Source organism: Myiozetetes cayanensis, unplaced genomic scaffold (genome assembly GCF_022539395.1).
Source record: "Myiozetetes cayanensis isolate MyiCay16 unplaced genomic scaffold, myiCay2020 scf12, whole genome shotgun sequence".
Lineage (NCBI taxonomy): Eukaryota > Metazoa > Chordata > Aves > Passeriformes > Tyrannidae > Myiozetetes > Myiozetetes cayanensis.
This window is the reverse complement of record NW_026086826.1, coordinates 25,438,830-25,464,759: the sequence shown is the minus strand read 5'-3', so window position 1 is coordinate 25,464,759 and position 25,930 is coordinate 25,438,830. Positions and strand designations below refer to the sequence as shown.

General features: G+C 52.3%; 1 protein-coding gene across 1 annotated transcript in view; it reads right to left on the bottom strand.

Annotated features, from left to right (window-relative positions):
* Positions 1-24,943, bottom strand: part of LMX1A (LIM homeobox transcription factor 1 alpha) — a 42,995-nt gene extending 18,052 nt beyond the window's left edge. Inside the window, exons 1-3 of the mRNA XM_050307169.1 lie at positions 24,932-24,943; positions 24,553-24,667; positions 23,771-23,957 (exon numbers count right to left, since the gene is read on the bottom strand). Of these exons, the coding sequence (XP_050163126.1) occupies positions 23,771-23,957; positions 24,553-24,628 (263 nt within the window). The 5' untranslated portion in view covers positions 24,629-24,667; positions 24,932-24,943. The remainder of the gene's footprint in view (positions 1-23,770; positions 23,958-24,552; positions 24,668-24,931) is intronic.
* Positions 24,944-25,930: the final 987 nt, after the last annotated feature.

The following is a 25,930-nucleotide window of genomic DNA, read 5'->3' as shown; positions in this document are numbered from 1 at the left end:
TGGTCTTTTCTGAGCTGCCTCACAAAAAGCAACAGGCACGTTCAATCAAGCACCATGTCACATCTCATCACACTGATTTCATTAATCTGGGTTTTATCTCTGGCTTCCTTCAAAGGTTTCATCAAAATCCCCAACTGCCAGGGGGAGAAGGGAAAGACACCTTGGTGGATAAACAGTCAGTGTTAAAAACTTGCTGTGTTTTGCTCTGACACAGTCTAAACAACTAAAAAAAGAATGAGATGCCTGAACTGCACGATGGTGTGGAGGCACAGTGGGGATCCTTCACCCTCACATGCACCAGCCTTTGGTGACTCTCACCTTCTGTTGGCTGTTGCTGGGACAAGGGTCTGGGATGGTGATACCAGCCCTGGTGTCACTCCAGCAGGAGCTGTGACATAGCCCCACAGCTCACAACCCACTGATGGCCACTGGCAAAACATTCAGAGCACACTGTTAAATGTGTCCTGTCTGTGTCAAAAGTCACAGCCACGGGGCAGGGGGTGGTAAGGGGGGCCTGATGGATTAGCCACTGAGGCATAACATGGATTAGCCTGTCAGTACACAGCCTGCCAGGGCCAGGACGTGGATTACCTCACTGCAACAGTGCAGGAGAGATGCTGGCCATGGCCAGCCACTGGTCTGTCCCAGTGAGGACTCCTGGGCTGCTGGGGATGCCCAGCCCCAAAAAAGCCTCTTTTTCCAACTCTCACCCTCAAAACAATGCTGCAAATTCCAGAAAGCAGAGACAGTCTGCAGCCCCCTCAATAGCCCCTGCAGCCTAGGAAAGGCAGATTTCACAGCCCAGCCCAGGAGCACAGGATTGGCCCTGGGAGAAATGCTTTTCCTCCCAAAACATGGGATGTTTTTTCCCCCACATTTCTCTGAATCACAGCTGGCGGAATTCAGTGCTGGGGTAAATGAGACAAGAACACCCTTCTACAGCCAGACCAAGGGCCCAGGGCCTGGTACCCACAGGGTGGTCAGGTCCCCCCTTCAAGTTGAGTTAAAACCAGGACAGAGAAGTGGATATATAAGATGCTGACATAAGTATATGAGCCAGTCCCATCTGATGACAGCACGGACACATCCAGCGTCCCGGGGCGGAGGGTGGGAAGCAGATGCCTGGTCAGAGAAAGGAGGGACCAGCCACAAACCACTCACACTACTCTGCAGCTTGGACAAGTACAAGGCTGTTTGTCTCCATATTTTGGGCTTGGGCCCATCTCTCCAGTTTAAAGCAGCTGAACAGAGCCCAAAGGCTCATTAAGTTGGTCTGCCTAGAGTTGGTTCCGCTGCCAGGATATCTCATCCCAACATGAATCTGATGTTCCCCTTTGTGGCTACAGAGAATTTGGGGCAAGTGAGAGGAGGCAGCCCCCATGGCCAGGGCAGTGCTGCCAGCTCCCAGTGTTTCACCTAAAATGGGTGACAGTGGGTGCTGGAGGCCTTGTGCCCACAGCCTGGAATTGGGCAAGAATCCCACCTTTTCACTTTTTCCCTATTTCCTCCTCCCATTTTAAACTGGTCTCCCTGGGCTGCAGAAGGAACAGGAACTTTCAGGACAGCAAGCCCCATGATCTCGGAAACAACCAAGCAAAGGCAAAGAGCCTGGTATTTATCCTCAATCCATGTCAAATGACATGATGGGAAAACCAAGGTCAGGAGCAGTTATTTGTTTTGCCAACCTGTCTCCGGGACGCGCGGAGCAGGGGCAGCCTGAATCCCCCTCCCTCGCACCAAGCAACACATGCACCCATTCCATCCCGGTGACATCCCTAAGAAGATGTCACTGTGCCACCTCCTAGTCTTGATGGACCCTCTAAAGGTCAGCACCAAAGGTATGTCCACCACATATGGTTATTAGTTCTCTGTGGGTCCATCCATCCCTCCACTACAGCTGGGTGAACAATTCACAGCGCATAAATTTATCTAGCAGATCTCAGCCCACGTGCTGTTTGCTAACAGTCTGTAGAGAGGCTGTATTTTATCCCTTTGGGTTTCTTGGCCAGCATTCAAGCTCCTGACCCTGATTTATTCGCAATCGGTCAAGAGCCACATTTCATCTCCATAGGCCACGTCTGCACACAGCTATTCAGAGCACGTGGCTCCATGTCCCACAGCAGCGCTGGGACATCTCGCCATAAGGCAGCCCTGGCTCTCTGCAGCACCTTCGAGAGGTAACTGGGGGTGGGGGTTGTGTTCAAAAATAGGCTCTGCGGGGGCAAACCTTGCCCGATGAGAGCAGCGTGGCCAGAACAAACCGCACCTCTTCGCACGAAGGCGATGAGAGCTCCAGATGCCGGCCCAGGCTGGCTCACCGCCTGTCCTCATCCCATCTCACCACCTCTTTGACTACCTCTCTGCCTATTTATAGTCATGGAAGACCTTTGCACAGTGCCCAAGCAGCCAGAGGGTTGAGAGTATAAGCAGGATGGCAAATTAACTTTCCGAAGTCCTTTTCTTTTCGCTTCCCAAAGGGGCTGCCATGGAAAGCGAGGCATAACTTCATCTTTGAGACAAAACCTTGGAACCAGCTAGAAAATGTCTCTCAGAGCTACAGCCATCACCAGCCTGGGCCTAGGGGTTTATAAAGCACCCTATGCTGCATCTCAGCAAGTTTTTCCTAAGGGAGAAATCCCACCCTCACACACGTGAGCATCCATCTGTGAAACACAGTCAAGATGATGATGAGAGAGGTACAGAGTAATCTGCAGAATTCAGAGAAAAAGAATGATGTGAAGGATCAGGGTTAGTATTGTGAAGGAGCAGGTTTAGTATCAGCCCTATCTGACATCTTCATTGGCAATTGCAATTAGGGACTAATTAGCATGTTAATAACATTAGTAGGAGATAATAAACTGGAGAAGATGGAATGGAGCAAAACAATTTGAAGGGGACCCTCGAGAGACTGGAAAGAAAACAAACAAACAAAAAAACAAAAAAACCTAAAACAAACAAACAAAACAAACAAACAAACAAACAAACAAACAAAAACAACCAAAGGAAATTCAGCTTGGAAAAACACAGTTTCTGCTGTTCAGGGGAAAAACATCCGGAGCAGATGCTGCAGTGGGAAAAGGAAGGTGGGAGCAGGGAAGCGGAAAGCAGCTCGGTGTGGGAGCGGTGTGTCAGGCCCAGGAAGGAAGCAGCTCCCAGCTGCCCACCAGTTCCCCTGCAAGCCAGGTCCCAGGACCTGCCCACAAGTGGCTCAGTGAGCAGGGCAGTCTGCAAGGTTTCACCAGGAGAGTGGAAAAAGGACCAGCACCACAGGCTGGCGGTCAACAGGGCATCCTGCTGGGGTGGACTAGCACCATGTAGGGAAAAAAGTATCCCAAGTAGAAGCATTAAATGCAACTTGATTTCATCTGAAGCCTGAGTTTGGGAAGCCCCACTGCGTGAACATTTCCCCGCTGAGCTGCTCTGTGCCTGGTTCCCAGAGGGATCCTCCCTATATGGGAAAGCAAAAGATAGCTGCCCCTTGGCCGTAGCCCCCTGTGCCTCCTCCATCACATGCTCCCCCAGACCACTTGGTGAAAACTGCCCCATCATTGTTTTATGGGCCATGGGATGAGGAGCGGGCCCTGAAGGTGGAACACCTTGGTGGTCCCAGTCCTGATATCACTGCTAGTCTACACTTAATAGTGAAAGGGATAGAATTATTTTCTTGTAAGAAAATACTAGAACTAAACAACCAAAATGGGGCAACCCAAGTGCCTTTCTTACAGAGATCCTCATGGACCTGTGCCTCTTGGTGCAAACCAAGTGGCTGCAAAACCAGGCAGGACAGAAGTGATCATGGTGGAGAGGATGGTAGGGCTGCAGCCAGTCTTACATTGCTCTGGGAGCCCCAAATGAGAAAGATAAAATGGCACGAAGCCCCCCTTCAGCAGTGACCCTAACCTCTCAATTCCAGTGGCAGGAAGGATTTTACCCATCCCCAAGATGCACAGGGTGAAGAGGAGAGCTCAGACAGGCTCGCCTGATCTCTGCAGCTCTGCTGCACCAACAGCTCCTTCTGCCAAATAAAAAAAGAGCAGCTGACAGGATTGCAGGGAAAGGGCTGGGCTCATTAAAACACCCTTCACCCTGACACACAGCTGCTCCTTTGCCTCTCAGCTAGAGTCCTACACCCCCAAACCCTGGTGTTCCCCAGCTGGCATCCCTGGGAGTCCCTGTCTTCTCTCCCAGTGTCTGATAATCCAGGCAGACCGAACAGGACCTGAGTCACTGCCACTTGTCCCCACCACCTGGGGACAAGGAAAGTCACATCAGCCATGTCACAGTGTCTCCTCCAAATGGCTGCGGTCACCTCTGATGTCTCAGAGCTCAAGCCCTTGTCTGGACCATTTGAAGGGTTTAAAAATAGAACCAATTCAAGAGAAACCCAGAATTCTAACCCACCAGGACCAGTCCTACAGCAAGCACAAGTTCTGGGCTGTGCAGCTGACCCACAATGGGAAGGGGCTGGAGTTTTACTGTCCAAAGGGGGATTCAAAGTGGTTCCTGATGCTCAAGGATCTGGAGGCAGGCAGGGAGGAGGGGAGTAGCTTTCCTGTGATTTGTGGGCTGTTCTTGGGCTGTCCTTGCTGCCAGGTCTTGGGCAATTTGATGACTTTTGTTGCAAACTGGAAGAACAGGAGACATATGTGAAGGAAGAAACTTGCATTCCTCTCGCCTAAGAAATCCCTTCTCACTTTCCCCCAAATCACACATACACCCAATCTCAGCCTCTCCGGGCTGGCTTGGACACCAGCTCCCCTCCCACACCCAGATGACCTACTCGTCCAGAAATGGCCAGGGCCCGCGGCTGGGGCGTTATCCTCTCCTCCTTCCCTTCCCTTCCCGTGTCCTGCCTGCACAGCCCTGCTAACAGCCAGGGCAGGCAGGGGAACCCTGCACCTTCCACTGTTGAGCCAAGGGGTGCAAAACTGCAAATAAAAACAGCCTCTCCCAGCAGCACTGGTGCAAAGGGGACCCCACGCCTCCAAAGCTCACTCCAGCCCCTCTGCAAGCTGCATCCCAAGCACCTCCACGCCACCTCTTCCAGAGATGTTGCGGGGGCCTGCAAATATGGATGTTGCATTTCTCTGTCCTTGTTTCCCTGAAAACAATCTACACCGGCCATTCTCTGCCTCTGGGAGTGGTGGTCCCCAAAGCCAGACACGGATGTGACACAGTGGGTGGCTGGAGATAGTAGGGGACGTGGCACACCAGGCCACCACACCTTGATTTCTGCAGCATCACCCTTCCTCAGGTGGCTCCTCTGTCCCTGAAAGTCCTCTGTGGGATGCAGAGGTGGGAAAGGACTCACACAAAGCTGAAACACAGCGGTAACATCACCTTGGCCATGAGGCCGTGTATGCACAGGCAGAAAGCCAAAGCCAGCCCAAGTCTACTGTGAAAGCCTGTGGGGAAGGTATGTACCAGGAGGAGAATCATCTGAGCAGAGTCCAAATCAAAGTAACACAGAGCCCTTGGCTAGGGAACCAAATGCCAAGAGGTTCTCCCTGCTTATTTCCACAGTGTGTTACAAACTGAAGCCTAAGGGTGTCACCTGCTGAACACCTTCTGAGGTGGGGAATGCAAAGAGTGACCTGCATGTGATCAGCATGGAACGGTTCCTCCAAGCCACCCTGGGGAGAAAGCAGGGGACTCATTCCAAAACAGCCCCTCCATCCTTGTGGTCACCACAAGGTACTTCCTACATCTAACTACATCTCACAGAAGGCATCTATAAGGCTGATTAAAACACACCTCCACAAGAAAACCCCATCCCCCAGGGCCAGCCATGCTACTCTGGGGAGCCTCTCACTGGTGAAGTTAAAGCTGAGACCTCACATGAGAACTGAGGGGAGAAGCCCAGCAGCCCTGGGTTAAGCAAGACCCTGCAATCTGGCTGTGGGGCACTCGCCTCTGCAATCTTGGTTTTGCAAAAGGGTTTGCAGGTCCATTTAACAAAGCGAGACAGAAAATTGGACACCAGTGCCTGCTCAGTGGAGGGAGAGCCACCCTGCTCCAGGCCCATCTCACTGGGGCCTCCTGAATTTCGACTCCCCCTTTCTAATGGAGAATAAAGACAAACCCCAAGATCAGATCCAGACCAAACACAACCTCACACGCGCTCAAGAGGAAAGATCAGCACTGGAGGAGTAGGAACAAAGAACAGTCCTCACACAGACCTTTCCACCCACATTTCCACACCCTGCTGGATATAGGGCTTCCTAGCTGGGGTGGGAGGGACCCTTCTGGGTAAGAGGAGAAAAGGCTTTGGGGTGGATACTGCCATTTCCTACTCCAGGAAAGCCAGAACCTCTTTGAACTCTGTCCTTCTGCTGGAGAGAGTAAAATCTGGAGACACAAAAACACACACCCCAGTGCTAATTTAGACTTACACCTTCCCCAGTGTCAAGCACTGGCATCCTGAAAACATCACCGACCTGTGCTTGTGCCAGACAATTCCACAACAGACGGACAAGCGGGATGTGATCTACTACACCATCATTAACAGACAGACGAATATCAGCCACTAGATTTGATCTTTCAAGCCCCAGTGCCTTGCCCCTGGCAGCCAGCAAGACTATTATTACGACTCAAGGCAGCCTGGCCTCTGACTGCTTTCCCTGCAAGCAGCGCCCCATGGAAGGATGTGTAATTCCCACCACGGTACCCCTCATTGCATAGATATTGGATTTGGGAAATACTTTTTTGCTGCAGGCAAAACAGCTCCTTTCCCACACCTGCCCTTTCAAATGAGAGTGGTTTAACACTGTTGGCTGAGGGAAAAAAAGCCACCGGCATCCCTGAAGCTGGCCCAGCCCCATCTCTCTGGTGTGGGGGAGCTGAGGAAGAGCAAACCAGCAGAGGTAGCAAGCAAATGAAAGGTATTGCTGGAGGGGGGAGGCAGCAAACAGCCCCACGTGCCAGCATCTCCCTGTGAAATAGTTCAGCAGCCCCATCCGTGGGCTGGGGAGTTGGGGCTGAGGCCCCCAGAAACCTGCAAACAGCTTTAGGACAGCTCATGGCAGGAGCAGAGAGATGGATTACACAGCAGGGTAGATTGTGAAAGTGAGGTAGACACCATCACCCTTGCTCTAGCAGCCAAGTGTCCTTCTGAACTGTCTCCCTGAGCTCAGCAGAGGCACAGGACCACTGAAGACACCCACACAAAAGGCTGCAAGGTGCCGCAGTGCTGCTGCAATGGGTGCTGGATGCAACAGGCATCCTCGACCCAGCACAAAACAGCCCCCTCCTGGGCTGCTCTTCCAGAAACCCCTGCAGCTTTACAATGAACCTTTGTATGTAACAGGACCCTGTTTGCTCCCTAGTGTCATGTGTAAAACACAAACGCTCCAATAATCTCATTTTCCAGGTCGTAAACTCACTCATCGGTTGCTGAGGTAAGGACACGTGGGGGCCTCCCCCCACCACACTGTTCTGATGATCTCGAGGTCCTCAATGGGGAATCGTGCCCCGTTTCTGCAAACTATGATCTAACCTAATTCCCTCCATCACATTACTTCAGGATTTACAACACACAACCTCCCATGAAATGGTTTCTGGTAAATTCTTTGAAAGCTCTTCTAGTCCTCACATCATCGTCAGGGTCAGCCATGCATTAATGACAAAGCATTTACGTGCCAGGTAACTCGTTCCCCAGCAAATGAGTTTGCTTATGCTTTTTAAATTCAGGAAGCAATTAATAGCTGCCACAAAAGCAACGTGCTTGTCTTGGGTGAGGGCCATAAAGCCCTGGCTTGCCTTAGGGAATTCCAATGCCTCCATCTCCACAGGCTGCTTCCACAAGTGTGGTGGTTGCAAGGTAAATTGTAATGCTGAACTCCTGATGCTAGGAAATCTTCATGCACCCACTAACCTGAAAAGCTGTGACTCCAACTTCCTGAGCCAGCTTCAGGTAACTATTTCAGGAAACAGCATGGCCAGCATTGAAAAGTCAAACAAACACAAGATCCGAGCATCTTCCAGCTTTCCTTAGAGCCAGAGAGGCAGTCAGGCAGTGAAGATAGGGGAAGACTTTGTTGAACCCCCTGACTCTGGGACTTGCAGCTTTAAAAGCCAAAAAGCCACAGATAATGCAGATGAAGCCAGGCTCCCAGCAGAATCTGTGATGAGCCATCCTGTAGAAAGGTGGGAAACCCTAGTCCCTGGAGTTCAGCATCCTCTGCTCACACTGAAAACCCAGTCCCTGGAGTCTGACAACCTCCATTCGCACCAAAAAAAACCTGTTCCCCTTAGCCCAGCATTCTCTGCTCAGACTGAAAACCCAGTTCCTGGAGCTAAGCATTCCCCACTCACCAAAAAACCCAATCCCTAGAGCACAGCATCTTCTACTCATGCTGAACAACTGCAGCACCTGGAAAGCGGAGGCAGGAGCATCCACCCCATGATTCTTCCTCCTTCCTGATCAGCACAGATATTTCTCAGGGAAAGAGGATCCACTCACTGCCTCCCACTAAAAACATCAGCCGGCTGAAGAGCTCCCCAGGTTTTAGGAGACAAGCTCCCTTTCCACACTGGCCCCCTCGCAGCCATCAGAAAGCAATGATTTCCAGGCTCACCCCTCTGCACTAGACTTCAACCAGCTGCAGACAGGCCCAAGCATATCCTCTTCCTAATCCTTCATGCACAATCCCTAGACAGTCCCTGGCTTTTATTATTTTCTGGCAGGAGAGAGCACCACGTTAAACCCCTGTGTGCAGGCTGCAGCCCGAGCATCTCTCAGCACATCCCAACTTGGGTCCAAATTATAAATGAAACATTCGTGTAACCAGAGAACTGGTGAGGGCCAATTGCCCATTAATATTTTAAACATTTAGTTCTTATTTAACGATCTGTCCAAACAGTCCCTTCTAATTGCTTGATAAAGTGATGGGCCTAAAACATTTATTTATTGATAGAGACCAAGGGAGCCTCTTCCCTTGGGGATGGCTATGCTTTCCTGTGGGATGTTGAAGACCAAGGCACAGAGCAGGCAGCAGCATCACTGGTTATCCATCGAGACAAGGACCCTGAGCTCCTCATCTCTGCCATCAGACCCCTCCCTGCTTAGCAGTTCCCTCGGCTTAAGGGATACAAGATAAATTCCTTACTGGGACACGTTTTAAGGCATGGTGAGTGAGAGAGGATTGTCATCACGTATGCTGGAAAGTCCTGTCCTTGGCATGATGCTGTAAAACTCTCAGGGGATAGAGCTGCACCTGCACAGGCTCTGGTTAAAGGCAGTTTCCAGATGTGGAGACTGTGTCGGTGGCACATGACACAGGCAGGGTTTGCATCCCAGGAGCCCACCTGCAAGGGGGGATCCTGAGATGAGATCTGCAGGCTCACCAGATGGGAGCAAAACAGCCTCCATTTCCAAGCCTGAGCTCCTGAAGCGCTGGAGACTTTACCCTAGGAGGGAGCAGAGCCCGGTGAGAGGCCCAGGAGCCAGGAGAGGCTGCAGCCAGGAGCTGCCTCTCCGGCCCCAAGCTCAGCACTGACCTTGAAATGCAGGGCAGGCGCCTGCCATCACTGGAATCATATGATCTGTTACAAAACACGACGGGCTCTACTTAGAGGTTATACGCCGCAGGACAAATTTAACACCCGAGAGCGTTCCCAATCCCACTGCAAGAATTCCTGGCAGGGGCTCAGTAATCGCCCACTACTGTAAGTGGCCAAGTGCCATCGCATTTGTTTGGCTCCAGGACCTTGTTCCTTACTTCTGGTGGGAGAGATAGTTCAGCTGATGGATGACACCACACAACATGATAAATTCCCCAGGGGCAGGTGGGCCTTGAACCAGAGAGAAAAGGGAATCTGGAAGAGATGCTGTTCCCAAATGCCTTCACTTGTCTGAGAAGGTATTTAAGGGCTGCAATTAAAAACTTGCATTGAAGGCAGCCCGACTATGCCATTCTCTCCATGAAGAGATCCTTGGCAACAAGGATGGGAGCATCATCGTTCAGAAGAACAAGCAAATGGAATGAAGGTATCCTTAAAGGATGCCCAGTCCACAGAGGCCAATGGCTGGGGACTTTCTGGCCCAGCCATGAGAAATAAAATCTCAACGCTATGAGAAACCATTCCTGCTGTACATGAGCTCTTCCAGAGCCACGCTGGCTGGTTTCGGAGGTGGAGCAGGCGGATGCTACTCTGAAGCAGAACTGGGGAACAGCACAGGGCAGGCAGGGTGGGAGAGCCTCTCCCAGCATCAGATCTGGTCACAGCTCAGCAGTGAGCCAGACCCTGCCACTCCCTCCTCCTCTCCTTCCCTTTCCTTTCGACTGGCCCCATCCCCGCATTTCTGGAGCGGCAAGAGTCAGCTCTGCCGATGCTGCTGAAGGGCCCTGAGCCAACTCCAGCTATAACCTCAGAATAAAAACATCAGCTCTGAAACACAGCAACGGGAAAAACAGACAGGCGGCCACATGTGTGCACATGAGGACTCCTGTAATCAGGAAAGCTCCCACTTTAGCAGTGAGGTTTGCAGTCGTGAGCAATTTGGACTCTGATTATGGGGAAGAGGGATCCTGGATTTGGTTAGGATGGACTCACAGTGAGTGGGATGGATGGTGTTTCCTTCCAGCCCCTGTGAGCACAAACCCAGGACCTGTTGCTCCTATTCCAGTTTGCCCTCAAGCCCACACCACCATCCAGGCCAGTGTGGGTGCTACTGTGACAGGCAGGTGAGGATGTTCAGAGTGGGGTTGTCAGGTCAGGCTGCAGGTGCCCCCCAGTACCTCCTGGGAAGAAAAGACTGGGTTGGGAGCAGCAGCGTGGAGGCAATGGAGACGGGTCACACCAGTGACAAGATGACAGAAAACGTCATCAGGTCAGTAGTTATTTTTATCTGCAAGGACCAACACTTAATACTCTCCTATCTCCCACAAAATGTCACTTGAGCTCTGGCAGCAAGTTTACATCGCTTGCAGACAAGGGCTGAAACCCGAGCATGTAATCCCTGCTCCAGTCAGAAGTTTTAGTGGGATTCGCAGCGTCTGGACAGGGGAAGCTGAGAAAAAAAAACCCCTTTCCCCTGAGAAATGATGGATGTGGTAGAGGAAAAACAGGATAGGCAGGTCCCCTACTGGCACCATGTCCCTCTGAAGAGCCACCCACCACATCTGCAAGGCACAAGGCACTTTGTGAGCCAAGGAGCTACACTGTGGCCTCACCAACTCAATCAGACTTTAGCTACCCTTAGAGGGTCTTCAACAGAGGGGGAAATGGGGAAAGCAAGGCATTCAACACCCTGCTCACTAAATGTCACAGCCCCCAGGGAGACGAAGGGCCAGGAGGAGAAGGGTGGGTTGGGTAGAACCCACAGGGGGATTTTGCAGAAGGTTGGGGGCAGGACACCTCTTCAAGATATCACTGCCACCCCCTCTTGGCGAGTCCTCTCTCTCCACCAAGCAGCTCTAATTACTTCAAACACTTCCCCCACTCCTCTCCCACCTCCTTCCCCTCTCATACCAAAGCCCAGACCCAGATATGCCTGGGGTGCGAGGAAAGGAGGTTTTCCTCACTTAATAAAGCCAAGGTAGAGAAACGCTGTTATTAACAGCAGCCTGGCTCCCCTCCCTGCCCACGGCAGGAATATTGCACCGGCGATCCCGTGGGAGCACCCAGGCGCTGCCCTGACAGCAGATGCAATAACACAGCCCCGGAGCTGCCCTTTCATATTGCAGTGAGTGTAAACGCCAGGGGGGTCCTCTCCCAGGTCCCCCCTTACATCACAAGCAGTGTTTAGCAGTAGGGAGGGATGGATACCTCCTCCCTGGTCAGGTGCGGCATAGCTGGGATTTGGGACAGCATCCTCCAGAGGGCTCTTTCCAGGATGGCAGAAGAACAGGGAGAAAAGAGTTCCAGGCAGGGACTGCAGCAGGATAAAACATGTTGTGGCACAGATGTGTCCAGCATGCTCAGAAAATTAGGGTACCGTGCTAAGGGCTTCCACAGAAACTCACAGGAGGTGAATTTTAGAAGGGATAAAAGGCACAAGCTCACGTGTGCCTTGGAGCTGCCCCCAGGAGGTTTTTTCCACATCATACTGTCTTTTTTTTTTTTTTTTTTTTTTAGATTAAAAAGACTGGACAAAGCAGACAGGATGGAGATACAGGCAAGGAGAGGAGCCAGCAGAGGACAGGGCTGGGCAAGCCCCAGTGGGCTCCGCAGCCCCCCCGGAATGCTGTGGGATGCCGAGAAAAGGGACGGTCGTGGCTTCCCAGCAGGACGCACAGCAACTCGGCACAAGCAAATAATAGATAGTGACAAGGAAAACCAGCTCCACTAGCCCCAGAAATCTTCTTTTACAAAAAGGAGTGGAGTAAAAACCTCAGGGAATATTCTGGAGAGGCAAAACTCACATTCCTGAGATGGCCAAGAAGTGATCACATCTATCCCCCTCCATCTCCCATTTCTAAGAGCCATTTCTGAAGCATCACCGGCCAAGAAACTTTGGTTCATTGGACGTGGTTAAAGAGAAAAACGCATACAAAAAACCTTATAGCTGAAACCTAAATGGTCTCCAAAAACATCCTGCATATTTTTAAGGACACTAAGGAAATTCACTTCCCCCCCCCCCCCATTTTTTGGCCTTAAAAAAATGCCTCAAGGGAAAAAGTTATTTAGAACTACTTAGGAAACACAAAGGATAAAAAGCCTGTAATTATTTCTCTGCCAAGGGCTTGTCAGTTTGAAAATCCCTGCTCTTGAACCACTAATCCTTATGGAAAAAAAATGCAGCGCCGGCAAGATGCATAGTTGGTTGACTTTTGCTGCACTTTTCCAGCACAAAGACACTAAAGGGAAAGGCACAGATTTGGGTGTCATTTCATTAGCACCTTTCACCCACAATGTGCTTGAGACATGTCCTTGGCTGACTAGGGAGAGCTGCAAAGCACCACCCCAAGGCTGCTCTGCCTGGGAATGGTGCTCTGCAGCCATCGGAGAGGGAAGGACCAAGGCTGACACTTTGAGGCAGAAGTGCCAAAACAGGCAAAAATAAATCAGTTCAAGGTGGGGGTATACTTACTTTAAAAGCCAAGGATCCAGGGAGTTCCTAGGATTTTTTTGTTATGTGGTTGGAAATAGCATAAAGACATTACTGGCAGAGAAACAGCACTTTCTCTGGAGAATGGGGATGGGCCATCCCAGCAGAGCTGGGTGGATTTGGGCCTCTGGTTTAGCAGCCAGATTCATCACTTCACATCCTCCTGCCTGGATAAGCACGGGTGGTATCAGTGCCTCTGAACCTGGTTGGCCACGGAGAAACAATGCCATGGAGCTGATTGTGTCCCACCCCAGCAACCATCCCCAGCCTGGAGCATCTCTGATGGGCACTGAGAGAAGGGAGTTACACCAGACAGAGCAGGTGAGCCACTGGGATGCTGCTGCACCCCAGCACCCATCCAGCAGCACTGCCTGGGCTTGGAGGTGCAGAGCAGAAGGCATCTGGTGTAGCAGGGGCCAGAAAAGTTTGTCCCTGTCATGGGCAGCCTTCCCCCTGCCAAGCATAAATATCTCTCCTGGAACCACATTACCCATACAGGGCTTCACCCATCTCTGATGTCTTCTTTCATTATTTTATCTTAATCCATCTCCATAACAGCACCTCCCATCAATGTGGGTTTTAATGTCCTTGAGGTAATGCATGCAGGAAGCCTCTCCTCCTTTCTGGTTAACCCTCCTTCCTGGGGCCAGAGCTGAAACAAGCTGGGACTCAAGAACCCAACCTACAAGACTTCAAGCTTCATTAAACTTTTAAGTCAGTCCGCTGAGATTGCTCTCTCAGCCTTTCGTAATTATGGATGCAGAAGGAAGAAGCAGCATTCACCTGAGCAGGCATCAAGGAGATTCAAACACTTAAAGGCTTTCCTAACCAAGCTCCCACATCCACATCACTGTTTAAAAGGATCTGCTCGATATCACTCCTGTGAGCTGCCGGGCAGCGGAGATGGTGAGATATATATAATTCAGTATTTCGGTTCCCCATCACCAACCCAGTTGGTCACACATTTGGCACAGGTGAGACTCAAGACACACGAACCTGGGCTGCCCCACCACTCCAGACTCCACAGGCATTCAACCCAAGAGGATAGCTGGGTTCATGGACACTGTTCAGGTGAGAAACATCTTGCTCTGCCTGCAGCCAAGACCTGGAGTTCAGCATCTCCACTGGAAAATTCAGACCTTTGCTTGGCTGAATACTGTGCTTCAGAGGAGTCTCTTCCTCCCCTTCAGCTCTTCCAGGAGCCTACAGAAAGTGGTCTGTAAGTGGAGAGGAGATAGTCATGCCCTTCTCAACACCCAGTGCAGGGTTGGGGTCCTGCACACCTGACATACACACAGTACAGCTGCCACTCCCTCCTCTCGTGTTGACTGGATGGTCTTCTCCAAGACCAGAAATGGAAAAGAAACTGTTGCCTAAATGGCTGTGGGAAAAAAAGACTCCAAGCCAAATTAGGTAGGAGATAAGATAAGGATACAAAAGTTTTAATGAGCCCCCAGGCTTTCTGGAATACCCCCAGCGCGCGCTCTCGAAACACAGATGTCCACAGTTTTTATAATGATTTTTGCCCAATCCCCGTCCTGTTACCACCCAGGTTCTGCCCCCGCCACGCCTCTTGAGAATTGGGTCTGGGGGCGTTTCGGGACCCCCTCTTCTTCATCTTCATCTTCCTCAGAGCACGTAATGTCCTTGGAGGCCTTCCAGAATTCTAGGCCTGAAGGTTGTTGGGTCTATGGCTATATCTTGTTCCGTAGGGTTAGGGTGTTCTTCTACAATTCTACCTTGAAAAAGAGACTAAACAGGCTATGGAATTTAGGGAATTGATATGGGAATGGGTAACAGGGGTTTGAGCTGGTGTGTTAAGGGTAAAGGGATAATATGCTGCTACTCTAAAATCTACATTTACTATATAACTACTTCTAAGGTCTACAAAAACAAAAAAAATTAAAACATCAAAACTCCAAGGTATCAGTACCCCAGAAGTATGCTGCAGGGCAGGTCCAAACTGGCATCAACACAGAAGTCATTGGGCAAGGGTTTTGGGTTTGTGCCTTGACACTAACTACCTCCACTATCAGCACCCATGAAATTATTCATCAAAATCACCCCCATGGAGGCAACTGCAAGCACATGCCATTTCCCTCCTCCTGTTTAGATAAATCACTGCAGAGGTTAGCAACTTTTTGCATAGCTAAGAAATAGTTTTCCAGGAATAAAGACTTAGCAGGGTCAACAAACACCAAGCAGAAATTTTGACAATAAAAGCATCCCTACGATTTTAAAACGACAGAGGTTGGAGGCAAGAAATGACAACACTGACTCTTTCAAACAAAAAAAGCTGCAGCAGCTGAGAACTGCCTTCAGGTCCTTTAACCTATTTCTCTCTCCTTTCCAAGCTTTTCGTACCAAAAGCTTCCCTGAGCTTTCAACAGCAAAGAGAAAATTCCCACCTTGGGCGACGCTATACAGTGAAAAATCAACTTAAAACATGGCCCCACTGGCCTCAGGCAGGGAAGAAGTCATCCTCAGTACACACAGACTCCAGGTTCACCCAAGGAGCTCTGAAGCACAAAATCAGAGGAGAGGAAGCACCTCCCAAAGAGATCAATCACATCCAAACAGTGATTCTCGGGGAACGGTTCTTGCCTCCTGTTGTGTTTTTAAGACCCCGCTTTGCTCCCTTGCAGGTCAGAGAACCTTGCCCAGAGGGATTTTGGGGGCTCTCCACCCCACTGAGATGGTTGGTTGTCATTCCAGAGGAACAGACGTACTGGGGAGAGAGATTTTGCACGGTGCCGGCAGGGGCGGAGGACAATGGGTTGAGCAGCGATGGTCCTGTGAAAAGGGATTTGTTCCGCTGTCAAGGACAGCATTAGGAAATGAAGCCCACGAGGAAAGAAAGAGGAGTAGGGAGAGGCAAGAGACAATGTATGGACAACAGTGACAGGGAGACAGCTGGGAAGGATCAGTGCCGAGCCCTGACGGGCTTGCAAAGCACGAGTACTGGCTGAGGAATCCTCGTCCAGCACCTTCTGCCCTTCCAGACATTTGCCCCAAGGAAGACAGGATGCCTCCATGCAGGGCGAACTGAAATCTGCGGCCATGGAGCCACAGTAACCCTCGGACAAGGATAAGCATCCCTGCCTCCTGGGATGTGCTGGGATACAGAGGAGAGCGGTTGTCTTACTGATCTGCACCTTCTCCTATTGATCCATACCTGAACCATGTCGATTCATGCCTGAGAGAAGCTGGCATCTCTGCAACACAAGCTCTCAATCACCTTCGGTCAAAGGTAGCCCAAGGTAGAAAACACAAAGGCAAGCATGACATAAAAATTAGGCATATCTGGAGAGAGACTGAGAATTCATATTCAGCATTCAAACTTGCCCAGCAAGATACTCAAAACCCTTATGACGATGAAAAAAGCCTTTTTTAGCTAGATTCATATTTCCAGCTCCATTTCAGGGGTGAAGGAGCCAAATCTCAGCATTTTCTCCCACATTCAACCACGGCCCATGGTACACAGACCAGGCACCAGCATAGGAGACCTGAACCCCAAACAGGATCATATTCATGGGCATAGGAAATGCTCTACTGAAAACGAGTAGGGGCATGCAAGTATAGAGTGCAATAGGAGAAAATAAATTGTTTGCATTGAACACAACATTATTTCACTCCTGTATTCACTCACACGTCATCCTCCTGAAAACTCCAAGCTTTGTGGGAGAAACCCCTATTTTCAGGTAGCCAGTCTACAAAACGTGACCCTGAAGGGTCTCTGACAGGCTGAAGAAATTGGTCTTTTGTTACTAAGACCCCAACAAGACATACAAGCAAGAAGACAGAGCCACCTGATAGAAAACACCCCAAATAAATGGAGCAGGGTGCCACCAGCCCAACACTGTGTCCCTGCTGCTCACACAGCCCCAGCACAGCACCACGCAGTCTGCCCCCGTCTTTTGCAAAAGCTTTGGCCTCTGGCTGTCCGTAAATATTTGGGGTGGGAAGCCATGGATTGCAGAACCCCTCTCCTGGGCAACCAAGGTTTCATGATCTTAAAAAAAAAAAAAAAAAAAAAACAACCAAAAACCCACCAAACCTCAAACAGAGCTGCAACGAGAGATGCCTGCCGGTTTCACAGAGACACGCAAGACAACCCGGGTGCATCCTTTGCCCCTGAGGAGCAAAGAGAAGATAACCAGAGACCAGCTGCCTTCTTTCTGCCTAGGCAGTATTCCTTCCAGGTTAAAAGTGTCGAGGAGCAAAACTGAAGTCCCAGGCCAGCATCACTGTGGCCATATGCTGGCACACATCTGCTCAGGGTTTGTTGTTTCAGGGAGCTCCACTAGAACTCCTGATCTCTCCCGTTCTGAAATCAACCACATATACAGAAATTCAAATTTCTCATAACAACACATTAATGGAAAAAAAAAAAAAAGTTGATCAACACCAGTATTTCACCCTAGTAAAATCCAAATTATTTTCTCCTTGCTTTAAATATATTCTTCACTCCTGTTATGGAGGAGGTGCTCGATTAAACTGAAGGCAGAGGCACAATCCTACAGCCCAGGCCCCTTCTCCCTGCTTCACATTTGCATAGAGGGCACGAGCCAGAGATAAAACAGAGCACAAAGGGACAAAGAGCATCTTGCAAAGAAAAACACCCAGGACACTTCTCTCATTCCCACCTCCCTCCATCTCGGCAGAAGGCTCTTCTTCTGCAGACATCCTCCAGCACTGAGGCGTGCAGAGTATCCCCCTGGCTGCATATCATAGGATTCCACAGAAGTGAGATACTGTGAATCCAGACCCAAATCTGATCCAAACCATTGGGGTTTCCTCCTCCTCAGCCAGAAGTAGGACTTGCACCCTTGTGAGCAGTAGAGACCAACTCTCACCCCATAAAGTCCCATTTTACCCGCTCCAAGGCAGAGGGTGCTTTGGGGTCCCCTCATCCACAGTTGGGGTTAAGTGTGCAGGATCAGAATCAGAAACCAGAGGTTTGGGCATGCTGAGGCCACCCCACTGCTGCCAGTGGGGATGGGGGCAGCCGGTGGAGATCAGGCTCCCTGTCAGCACACGCAGCCACCGGCAAATCCTGCCCGCACGCCGAGCGGCCTAGACCACACCCTAGACCACCATCCCCTCTGAAATCAGCTGGGGGTGACCACACCACTGGATTCTGAGCCTGCTGGAAAGCTCCCCGAGGAAGCACAGAGCAAGAAACCAAACTGTAGGCTCTCTGAAATCCCCGGCTCGGCAAATCCTTGCCTGCGCCTGGTGGCTGTGAGCAGGTGAAGAATTGGCGAGGCGAGGGCTGGCGAACTGGGGCAGGAGAGGACCCCAGCTGTCTCTCCAGCTGGTGGAGACAAAATTCTCATAAAAATGAAACAAACCCTTCTTTCTTCCCCAGCCGATTTCTTTTCGGTGCCTTCCTCAGGACTGCAAAAATCTGAAATTCCCCCAGTTCTAAGTACCCTGTCAGCACTCTTTCTTTCCCTGTGGGGTTGGGAAAGAAAGAAAAAAGGAAAAAGGGGGGGAAAAAAACCCCATATTAAGTCCAAAATAAGATAACAGAAACCATGAAGAGTCCAAAGGATGCTCAGGTCGTGGCTCTGATGACACCGACCTGCAGTGTCCAGGGTCGCATTGCCAACGAGCAGGAGAAAGGGTGACCCCAAAGCCACCCCTGTCCCTACTACAGAGGGACAGATGATGAGTATATTCAACTGCCTCACCACTGATCTGCTGAACATCACTCCTTTCTAGGCCTTTCTATGAAACATTAATTGTAAGACACAAATCTAATTAAGGGCAAAGAGAAGGGGCAAGATGCCAAATCACTTCTCCGTTCCCTTTGGAAAGGGGGAGCCCCATGAGCAGGAGGACAGGGGTTGATGGAGAGAGGTAAGGCATATTTTGCTTGCCTGTGGATCCCTGCATCCTGCTGCTTCCCTGCTTTTCCACCCCCCACTGGCACAACAAGGCAACTTAAAAAACAAAGGACCAGCACCTGTCCCAGCCTGGCTGTACCAACCATGGTGGGGGCGAGGCCAGATTCAGCTGCCCCACAGTCACACTCATCCCAGCCCACAAAAGTCAGCACATTTCCTCCAGGAGCTGTGGGTGAGGACAGAGAGGTGCTTGCTACAGGAGATGAGGTGCTACATGGGGATGGAGAGCAGGCAAGAAGCAAGGGAAGCACTAGAAGAAAAGACTGAGGGATGGGAAAAGAAAGATTAGCAAGAGGAATGTTGTGCCATAGAGCTGGTATGTGCTCTGCTACCCCATCAAGACCAGCCTGACTGTTCCCAGTGCCTGGTCAGCTGGAGAAACCCAAGTTAGCATCATCCTCTCCACAGGCTGCCCTACAAGAATGGAAAAGGACCTACTGTTGCACTCTAGCTGGGCTGACAAGTGGCTCTCTGGAGTGACAGTTCTCTCCCATCAGTCACAAAAAGCACAAAAGTCCCACTTCTCCAGGCAAGCGAAGGCAAAGGGCTGTGAATCACCAGGACAAACCCACCAGACCATAGCAACTCTCCAGCTGGTGGGACCAGGCTGTGCTAAAGTGTTCAGCATCACCTTCTTCGTTCAATCCGCTTGGGATTATCCCCTTTCAGCCCTTCCAGGCTAGGGAAGCAGGGCCAAGGTTTGCAGCTAATTGCGCAATTACATTCATTACCCACGTTAAGCAAGATAAACAGCCATCATGCTCCAAACCTCTTCCCCCTCTCTCCTCTACAGCAGCAGCTGCCAGAGAAGCCTCCAGTGGGTGAGAGGAGGCTGCGCTGCCCCGAGCCGGAAGAACCATCCGTGGCCTGGCAGGACCACGCTGCCAGGGATTCAGGATCATCCCCCATATGAAGATCCTGGGTATGATTTTAAAACCCAACACCAATGGGCTTCTCTGCACACGTGTTCTTTTGTGTGCATGTTCAGAGGGTGTAAGGATCATTTTTTTTTTCCCTTTGCAACTGGATGTGACTTCTCATTTTGTTTCACAAAGGAGGAGGTGGAGGCACCCACGCAACTCCATGACTCGGGGAGCAGGGGATTTCGGAGCCAAGCAAGGGGAGCTTTGCGATGATGGCGCAGAATCTGGCAACAGCACAGAGCCATCAAGCCGTGCGAAGACAGGGCGAGCATCACACAACTGCTTCCCTTGGCCGGGGAGCCCGGCATGGTGGTGGCGGCTCAGGGGCTGCAGCCACCCCTCCACTGCCGGCGCCCACATGCCAGGCCTGCTCCGAGATGTGCTGGCCATCTGCTCCTGCCAGCCGGGGCTGGTGCCGGGGCTCTGCGCCGTGGCTGGGGATGTGCCAAGCCGTCCCGCCGTCGCCACGCTCCCCAGCTGCGCCCCCCGTCACGACCGCACCACTGTCAGCACTCCCAGCCCCAGAACCGGCCGGCGGGGTTTCCACACACCACCGGCATCACCTGCAGTGGTGATGCCCCTGTGGCTCCAGGTCCTCCCCATGGCTCTGGTTCTGTTTGGCCCATGCAAAACCCCTGTGAAACACCTCTACGCAGACAGGGCTCAGCCATTCCTGTGCCCATGCAGATTTTAAGCTTCTGGAGCAGTCCCACTCCTCCCGTTGCTTCCAGCACTCCTCCCCATTTATGGTCAGGTTTAATATTGCCCCCCAAATCTGCCACCACAAAGGCCCATTCCCCCAGCCACCACCACAGGGGCCCCACGGCCGGGGCGTGTCCCCAGGGTCACTTTGCAGTCAGGGAGCCGGCCAGGGTAAAGCCTGAACCTTGTCATAGTTGAGAGTTATCAGGTTTGGACAAGCGCCGGGGGCTGCTGCGGGACTCAGGATGTTCTGTAACAAACGTCCTCTGCCCCAAATAGATGCTGTCCCAGGGGCACAGGCTTGAGCCATCCCTCTCCAGGAGTCCTCCCAACCAGTGCTGGGGAAACTGCTCCAAGAGTGACCCCCAACTCCCCACGTTCCCAGTCAGCATCGCTATCCGAACTGCCCGCGGGTCCTGCGCTGCAGTACCCCAAAGCAATGCTGGCCTGGCATCCTCAATCTTTAGCTCATCCCTCTCCAAGTCCTCTCCCAAGGTCTTCCTTTTTATGACAGACGAAGAAATGTAAAACATGTGTTTTAACAAATTATTCCTCAATTTCGAGAGTCCAGCAAGTCAGATGCTCGTTTAAACCCATCTGTAACACTTTCCATGGGTGTATTTATAACTAAAGGCATAACTCTGTGGTCTCACACACTGCCATTAACCCTCTGCAACCTTGTTACAGACTGAGCACAAACAGAGAGTAAAGAAACATGTTGGAGAATACTGCACTTACTCATCCCGGGCAAAACACCCCAACAGTCACCATCTGAAAGAGAAATCCCTTCATTCCAATTGAAAAAAAAAAAAAAAAAAAAAAAGGAAAAGAAAAGAAAAAACACAACCCCAAAACACCAACACCACAACACTGGCAGGTTGGATCCTGACCGCTTCCCCAACACCCCCACCATTTCACCCACAGACACCGCAGCCCTCCCACACGGTAAGCTCCACTGTGTCGATGGAGAGGCCTCGGGAGCCCAGCTACACCGCCGCCGCAGGGACCATCGGCCGCCTTTACACCACCACACTGCACAAGGAGTGTCAGTCACTTGTGGTAATTAACCAGCTATCAGCTCGAGATAATGAGCTCAGTTTGAGAGCAGCAGCTCTTGCTCTGCATGTTTCACACTAAAACCTCCATTATCGGCATCAGCACCGCAGCCGGAGCAGGCACAGAGCTCCTGCTCCCAGGAAAATGCTCAGGCCTAAGACAGGACAGGCAGTTTGGGCAAAGAAAGAATGTTTTTTGTTAAATACAGAGTAATATGTAAGGCTCAGCAAAGCCCAAACAGCTCTTTGGGACTCTGCTCCGCATCCTTGCCGTCACCAGGTAAGGAGTCAGAGCACCAGCACAGCAGAGAACACTGACAGGGGGATGGAAAAGAAGAGACACAGATCTGCAACCCCATGCCAAAATAATGAAATAGAATTAAATTCAAGGGGACAATAACATGATAGCAAGGGACAGGTGGGTGTAGGAGGGGGACAGGCCAGCAGCAGTTCAGAGCTAAAACCATCACACCTCAGGGAAACCACCCGTCAGAGAGCCTGCTCCCCGGCTCAAGGAAAAGTCACCAACCCAAACACAGCTGGGAAATAACCAGGATAAATGGTGCTACCACTGGAGCCCAGGAAAAAATTGTGACATTTTTTTCCTGCAATCATCCTTGTCCACCCCAACAGTGAGATGGACACAGGAAGAAGCCAACTGCGGCACTGATTTCTTTCATGGTCAAGAGATATCAGATGAGTGTTTCAGGTTGGAGCTACTGCCGGAGCTTGGAAGCTGTGGTCAAGATTAAAATCCACACATGCTCCAAGCTGGAAAGACATTTCTGGGTAATGTTCACCCTGATTCCCCCTCAATGCTCCAAACAGAAACACCAATAAAGCAGAAAATGAGAATTAAATTGTGTTGAAAATGTATGGGAACCAGTAGCCAAATTTCTATGGACAAACAAGCAGCATGCCCAATTCCAACAAATTTTTGCATACAAAAAAACCCACCCCGTAACACAGCTCTGTCCTTCCCGCTCTGGCGGCAGTTAATTCTTCCGCTCTTTCGTAAACATTTGAAAACAAGGTCATGCGCACAAATTCTGCTTTCAATTTTCCTTGTATCCATAGTGATTAAACTCAGACCCACAATACAGGACTTAAAGGAGGAAAAAAAAAAAAAACAAACAAAAAAACCCCAAATTTAAAAAGGCCTGGAGCCAGGCTAGCCCCCAGCACACTCGCCAACTCGCTGAAGGCCAGGGACGAGAGCACTGCCGACGACTGTTTTCTCATGTAACACTGACATGCGAATTAAATCCTCCAGGCTCCGGCAGCCCTGCTATCACCATAGCGAGGGATCCAGCCCCCCACCTACAACCTCCTCAAGAAGTGACCAGCCCAGAGGCAAAAAAAATTTAACGGCTTCAAAACCCAGCCAGGGAGTGGGGTCCAGAAAGGACGGCAAGAGCGGGATGAGCAGGAAAAAACGAAAGCAGCTGCAGGAAAGACTCAGCAGCCTTCTCCCCATTCCCACTGGAATGGTTTTCTTTAAAAAAAAGGAAAAATAAATTTTCTCACTCTCTTTCCCCTCAGCCCCACACTTGCCAAAGGGGGAGTGCTGGGGCTGGAAGCTTTAACCACCTACATCCAAATTTCCTTTCCGTCATAGACCCCGGTGCAGGGAAAAGCCCTGTGTGACAGTCAACATTCCAAATTTAGCAGGGCCTTCCTTGGTCCCTCCTGAGTGCCTCAGTTTCCCCACCCAACTTGGGGGGAACAATAGCATTTCCCTGCCTGTAAGGATATTAGGAAAATAGCCTTGTCCAGCACTAAGTCAGGGACTCTAGCCACTTGGCAGGAAAATAAAGCCAGAGGAGATAGAAAAACGCCTGGCCCTATCCCTGGGCAGACCTGGGTTTTCCATGTCTCACAGGCTCCTAGCAAAACATTCCTCAACTCCCAAGGCACAACCCGACCACAACAAAACACCTCAAAAGAGAGAACCAGGGTGCACCGAAACTGCGGGGGAGAAGCACAACTCGCCGTTCAGCATAGTAAGGGCTGACACCTCTTGGGACACACGGGGCAGGGGAAGCGGGGACACCAGTCTCCCCATCCTGTCAGCAGGGCACTGGGAGCAGAGCAACGGGGGCTCTCCAGGGTCGGAGGGACACTTACTTCTCGTAGTCCAGCTTGCAGTAGAGCTTCTTGTCACGGTAGAAGCAGGTGGTCTGCAGGGGTTCCTTGCAAGATGCACACTGGACACACTGCTCGTGCCACAGGCTGTCGTTCAGGCGTAGCAAGAACCGGTCCGAAATCACTCGCTGACATCCTTCACAGACCGACTTAGGGGTCGCGGCTCTGCCTGCGGGGAAGTACCCGGGGGTTGGGAAGGTTGGAAGGAAAGGCAACCGGGGAAACGGGCTGGGCGAGGGACGGATAGGGGGGTCCTGCGGCTTTCGCTTCCCCCACCCAGGCTGGTCGGTCGCGGGGGGACGAGGGAGTGTGGGGAGCTGCTGCGGGATCCACGGGGGATCTGTGCCTTAGGGCAGCTCCGAGGGGGGCACGCCGCCCCCAATTTCGTTCCTTTTGGAAAGGCGGCAGCGGCGCCGCGGCTCAGAGAGACGGCGGTTGTTTGAAACCGATATTAAAACGAAGATAAAAAGAAACAGTAAATTATTTATTGTTAGATACGAAGGAAAGGCCTTCACTACATGGGGGTTAGGGGGGCACACAGTTTAATGTCATCGCGGAACGAACCGGGCGCGGGGATGGCGGGCGTCGGGCGCACTCCCCGGGAGAAGGCAGCGGCGCGGTGCCGGACAGGGCTGTGGGCAGAACGAGCCGGTGAAAGCTGCTCCCGGGCCCCCCGGACCCCCGCGCCCATCGCTCGGGCCCACCCGGCCGTGCCCCCCCCCCGGGGGGGTCCCCGGGAGGGCAAGCGAGGTGCCCCAACTTACCCAGCAGCGAGGAGAAGGGGGCCGCGGGATCCAGGGCGCTCTGCAAACTCTCCTCCATCTTCAGCCCGTCCAGCATGGTGGGAAGACAGGCCAGGCGAGGGGCCGCGCCGCCCGCCTGTCAACACAGCCCGGACACACGGCGCTCAGCCCGGACACCGGCCCCGCCGCGGCCGGCCACCCGCTCCCCAGCGCCCCGCTCCCTCCTCCCTCCGAACGGGAGAGCTCCCCGGGCCCCCGGCTCCGGCTGCGCAGCCGCTGTCCCGGGCGGGGTCGCAGCGTCCCCCCAGCCCAGCGACCCCGAGGTGGGGGGCGACCGGAGCAGTGCCCGGCGCGGGAAGGGAGGATATGGGGCTGCCGTCGGCGGGGCTCGGCCGCTTACCTGGGGCGGCCCGGGCGGTGCCTTCCTACGGGGAGTCGGCGGGAGAGGCGTTCGCTCCTGGGGGTTCTTGCGGCGGGCCCGCCCTGCGCGGGCTGTCCCGTCCACCCCCGCCTCCCCGCCGCCGGGGCTGCCCGGGGTGCGGAGCGAGGCGCGACGCCCTGGACGGCTCCGGAGTGGAGCTCACTAACCTGCGGGGAAGCGCCCGTCCGACTGCTGCCAAGGCACATTTCCTGGATCTGATACCTCCCTGCCCGACCCCCACCTCCCTGCCCTGCCCTCCCCTCCCCACCCCACTCGGAATAAGTTTCCTCCCCGCTCTCCTACCTGGCTGCAGGTACCGGTCCCGCCACGCCTCGAGGGGCCGGCGGCGCTGCCCGGCTTCGGAGGGTACGGCCCAGCCGCCCCGGCTTCACTTTACTCCCTAGCTTTTTTTCCTTCTTTTCCTTAAAAGCCAAAAAGACGAAAAAATAAAAAAAAAAATAATAAAGGGTAGAGGGTGGTGCCCCACCACAGCGTTTCTCCTGCTAATGAAACCGGCTGGAATTAACTCCCCCTTCCAGGAGAAGCCCAGGCCGGGAGTTTTTGGGGAAAGCTGGTCCCCTGCCCGGGGCGGTCTCCGGTGAGGATGCGCTCCCCCGCGCCGCGCATCGCCCCAGGCGCCCCGCTCCCGCTGCTCCGGAGTGTTTAAGGAAAAGGAGTGCTGAGAGGAGGGAAAAAAATAACAAAAAAAAAAAAAACCAAAGCCGGAGAGCTGCCCCGCAGGGCTCGTCGCCGGTGATCACTGGCGCCGAGCAGGGCTCGGTCCGCTCCGGGCGCCGGTACCGCGGAGGGGGCGGCCCCGGGGAAGCGGCGCTCCGGCTCCGCCAAACCGCATCGGTTTTCGGGGAGGGGAAACCCTCGGAGGGAAGGTCCCACCCGGACGGGGAAGCTGGAACTTGGAGCCTTCCCGCAGTCCTGGCGTTTTCCCGTCCTGCCCAGCTCTCCCCTTCTCTCCTGCCT